Source organism: Pygoscelis adeliae, unplaced genomic scaffold (assembly GCF_000699105.1).
Source record: "Pygoscelis adeliae isolate BGI_AS28 unplaced genomic scaffold, ASM69910v1 Scaffold222, whole genome shotgun sequence".
Taxonomy (NCBI): Eukaryota; Metazoa; Chordata; class Aves; order Sphenisciformes; family Spheniscidae; genus Pygoscelis; species Pygoscelis adeliae.
Genome location: NW_008824309.1, coordinates 2,938,042 through 2,939,505, shown reverse-complemented (window position 1 = coordinate 2,939,505; position 1,464 = coordinate 2,938,042). Strand labels below are relative to the sequence as shown.

At 38.9% G+C, this 1,464-nt stretch overlaps 1 protein-coding gene across 1 annotated transcript in view; it reads right to left on the bottom strand.

The window, feature by feature from the left end:
• ARHGAP15 (Rho GTPase activating protein 15) overlaps positions 1–1,464 on the bottom strand; it is a 340,420-nt gene that overhangs the window by 282,217 nt on the left and 56,739 nt on the right. The window contains exon 4 of the mRNA XM_009318944.1: positions 332–393. Coding sequence (XP_009317219.1) covers positions 332–393 — 62 coding nt within the window. The remainder of the gene's footprint in view (positions 1–331; positions 394–1,464) is intronic.

The window sequence follows — 1,464 nt, the reverse complement described above, 5'->3', positions numbered from 1 at the left end:
CCTACATCCCATCCTTGACCCTTCAAGCACACACTCGGCACCTAAAATTTGGCCACTGGAAAATATATTATTGGTTTGCCTGGTGCTTTAAGGTTGTCCTTAATATGTGTATAATATATATAATATAGAGGCTAACATTGACACAGGTTCATTGTATGCAATGAGCCCGTTAACTGCTGTCACTTGGTTTCTGGGACTGTAATCATACGTTGGCTTAATATCGAAACAATGGTAGTTTGGCTATAAACAGCAATAATAGTTAGAAATACTTAAACACGCATCAACTCTGAATTTTGCAGATGATAAGTTCTGTAACATTCACATATAATACCTTAATTTCTTGCCACCATCCGCTATTTTAGCTTTTAGAAGATATCCTTCTTTCTCCACTACCTACAAGAAAAAAAACAAACATGTCATAACCATATCATTTATTCAGACGAATGAACCCACTCAGTACACACATAAGACACTGTATCTAGTGTGGGGGCATTTTATCACTAATTCCCAGACCAGTCACCTATTTTTTCCAATACAGTCGGTTCCTTTGAAAATTTGCAAACAATGTTTAAAGTCAATTAGTACACAAAATTAACCTCAAAAAACCCCCAATAATATCCTATCCCTTGATTTAGAAGACATTTATTTTAATGCAAGCAAAGTTTCTAGCTATAAGTAAAAACTGAGTTGAAAATATACTGCAAGTAAATTATGTCGAGGTATCATTTCATATATTGAGTTCCAGGAGTCCACGTTTCATTAATAGTTATGAGGGACACAACATACTTCTGTAAAAGACTCTTGCTTCTTATGTTCTAAAAAGAGTCATGTTTAGGAGTAACCAACGTCAGAGAAACATTAAATACCTGTACAAAAGGAAAAGTTACATTGCCTTCATAGGTGCCACATTTTGCTTTGAGTCAGCATTAAATCAAGGCTCATGCAAGATACTGTTGTGGTTTAACATGGCAGGCAGTTAAACGCCACACAGCCGTTTGCTCACTCCCCGCCCCGCCAGTGGGATGGGGGACGGAATTGGGGAGGGGAAAAAAAAAAAAAAAATATCATAGGTTGAGATAAAGACAATTTAATAGGACAGAAAAGGAAGCGAAAATAATAATAATGATAAAAGAATATACAAAATAAGTGATGCACAATGCAATCACTCACCACCTGCCAATCAATGCCCAGACAGTTCCTGAGCAGTGGTCACCCCTCCCCTGGCCAACTCCCCCCAGTTTATACAGTGAGCATGACATCATATGGTATGGAATGTCCCTTTGGCCAGTTGGGGTCAGCTGTCCTGGCTGTGCCTCCTCCCAGCTTCTTGCTGGCAGGGCATAATAGGCTGAAAAGTCCTTGACTAGGGTAAGCACTGCTTAGCAACAGCTAAAACATCGGTGTGTTATCAACATTATTCTCATCCTAAATCCAAACCACAGCACTGTACCAGCTACTAGGAAG